The 1,645-nt window shown below is 44.9% G+C and overlaps 1 protein-coding gene across 1 annotated transcript in view; it reads right to left on the reverse strand.

Moving 5' to 3' along the window:
- LOC116377946 (adenylate cyclase type 5-like) overlaps positions 1 to 1,612 on the reverse strand; it is a 3,613-nt gene extending 2,001 nt beyond the window's left edge. Inside the window, exons 1-3 of the mRNA XM_031839712.1 lie at positions 1,031 to 1,612; positions 358 to 562; positions 95 to 219 (exon numbers count right to left, since the gene is read on the reverse strand). Coding sequence (XP_031695572.1) covers positions 95 to 219; positions 358 to 562; positions 1,031 to 1,273 — 573 coding nt within the window. The 5' untranslated portion in view covers positions 1,274 to 1,612. The remainder of the gene's footprint in view (positions 1 to 94; positions 220 to 357; positions 563 to 1,030) is intronic.
- Positions 1,613 to 1,645: the final 33 nt, after the last annotated feature.

The raw sequence follows: 1,645 nt of genomic DNA on the forward strand, positions 1-1,645 counted from the left end.
TATATATATATATATATATATATATATATATATATATATATATTTACAGCTCTTTATTAAGTGAAGTGACACTTGGAGAGAACATGAACTTCACCTGGATCCTCTCCGGCACACCTGTGCTGTCCATGCGACTCGCCACGTTCACCGTGTTCCCCCAGATGTCGTACTGAGGCTTCCTGGCTCCGATCACACCGGCAACCACGGGGCCGATGTTGAGACCTGAGAAGGTATAACAATTCATAAACAAAAGTAGATAAACTACCAAACCAGCTGGAAACAAACTCAAATGTGAGTGTTTATTCTACAAAACCTGGTTGATAAAATAGTATTCATTGTGTCCGGGTCCTTTAAAATCACCTATTTTCATCTTGAAGTTGTTGAAGGAGTGCTCGTTGATGTACTTCATCTGGTCCATCATCCTCATGGCGTAGTCCGCCAGCGCGCGGATGTGCGAGCGGCCAACCTTGTCGTACGTGGAGTCGTTGAGGCCGGAGGCCGCCATGTAGGTGGAGCCGATGGTCTTGATCTTCTCCAGCTGGCGGAACTGGTCCTCACTGATGATCTGATGGTGGACCGAGAGCAAAACGTTAAAGATCCATAAAAACAACCGTGTTCTAACAAATGCATATAGATGTTTTATTTCCTCTCTGTTTATTAGTAGCAACGAGCATTTAAACAGAGAGACAACTGAGTGATTCAACTCTAAGGAGATCTTTTCTAGTTATTTCTGAAACCTGCATTTAATCAGTATATTTGATATTAATATCATCAAACTGCAGAAAGGATAAAAAAGCTGAAAAGAGACTTTTTTCTCCGGAGTCGGTGCAGACCAAAGCAGAGATAAAAGAGAGAGATTATTTAACTTCAGGTGGCAACAAACTGACTCCAAATGCATGTTCATATATTGTATCATTACATATGTGTTCACACAACATTACAGCTGTCTTAAAGTCTCTATTTTCACAGTCATTATGTGAGTAAAGCCAGTCCCATGAAGCACCACCAGCACACCTCTTCGTCCCCGTCTCACCTCGTCAAAGTCGGCGATGATCTCGTTGAGCAGCCGCAGACACTCCACGCCCTCGTTGTTGGCCTCCAGCTCCACGTAGAACTCGGAGAAGTTGCTGATGCTGGCGAACATGACCGCCACGCACTCGCACGACTGGTAGTAGAGCTCGTCGTTGCGGCGCTCGCGCTGCAGGAAGTGGGCGGCGACGTCTTTGGGCAGGATGTTGTGGAGCAGACGGCGGTTGTAGGCCTGCAGCTCCTCCATCTCCTCCTTCTCCTCTGTGGCCTGTCGGGGTTCAATGCAGAAGGTCTTTACTTTGGTAGTGAAATATGGCAACTACTGTTAAATAGATTTCCATGAAAAGTAGGGACAGATGTTCGTGGTCCCCAGAGGATGAACCCTCATGACTTTTTATGTAGCGCCACCAGCAGGTCGATTATTCAGTTAAATATCTTGGCATCTACCTGTCTATAAAATATACAATAATGATAATGAGATGCACTACAGCTGACACATAATAAACCTCTTGAACCCGACCATCTTTAGAGTAACACATGTTGAAACAGGCGGCAACCTCCAGTTCTGTAACGTGAATCCAAAGCTTCATGTGTTAAAGCTGCATTCTCTCTAGTGTCC

This window comes from Anarrhichthys ocellatus, unplaced genomic scaffold, assembly GCF_004355925.1.
Source record: "Anarrhichthys ocellatus isolate YVR2014 unplaced genomic scaffold, GSC_Weel_1.0 scaffold1879, whole genome shotgun sequence".
In the NCBI taxonomy this organism is placed as follows: Eukaryota; Metazoa; Chordata; class Actinopteri; order Perciformes; family Anarhichadidae; genus Anarrhichthys; species Anarrhichthys ocellatus.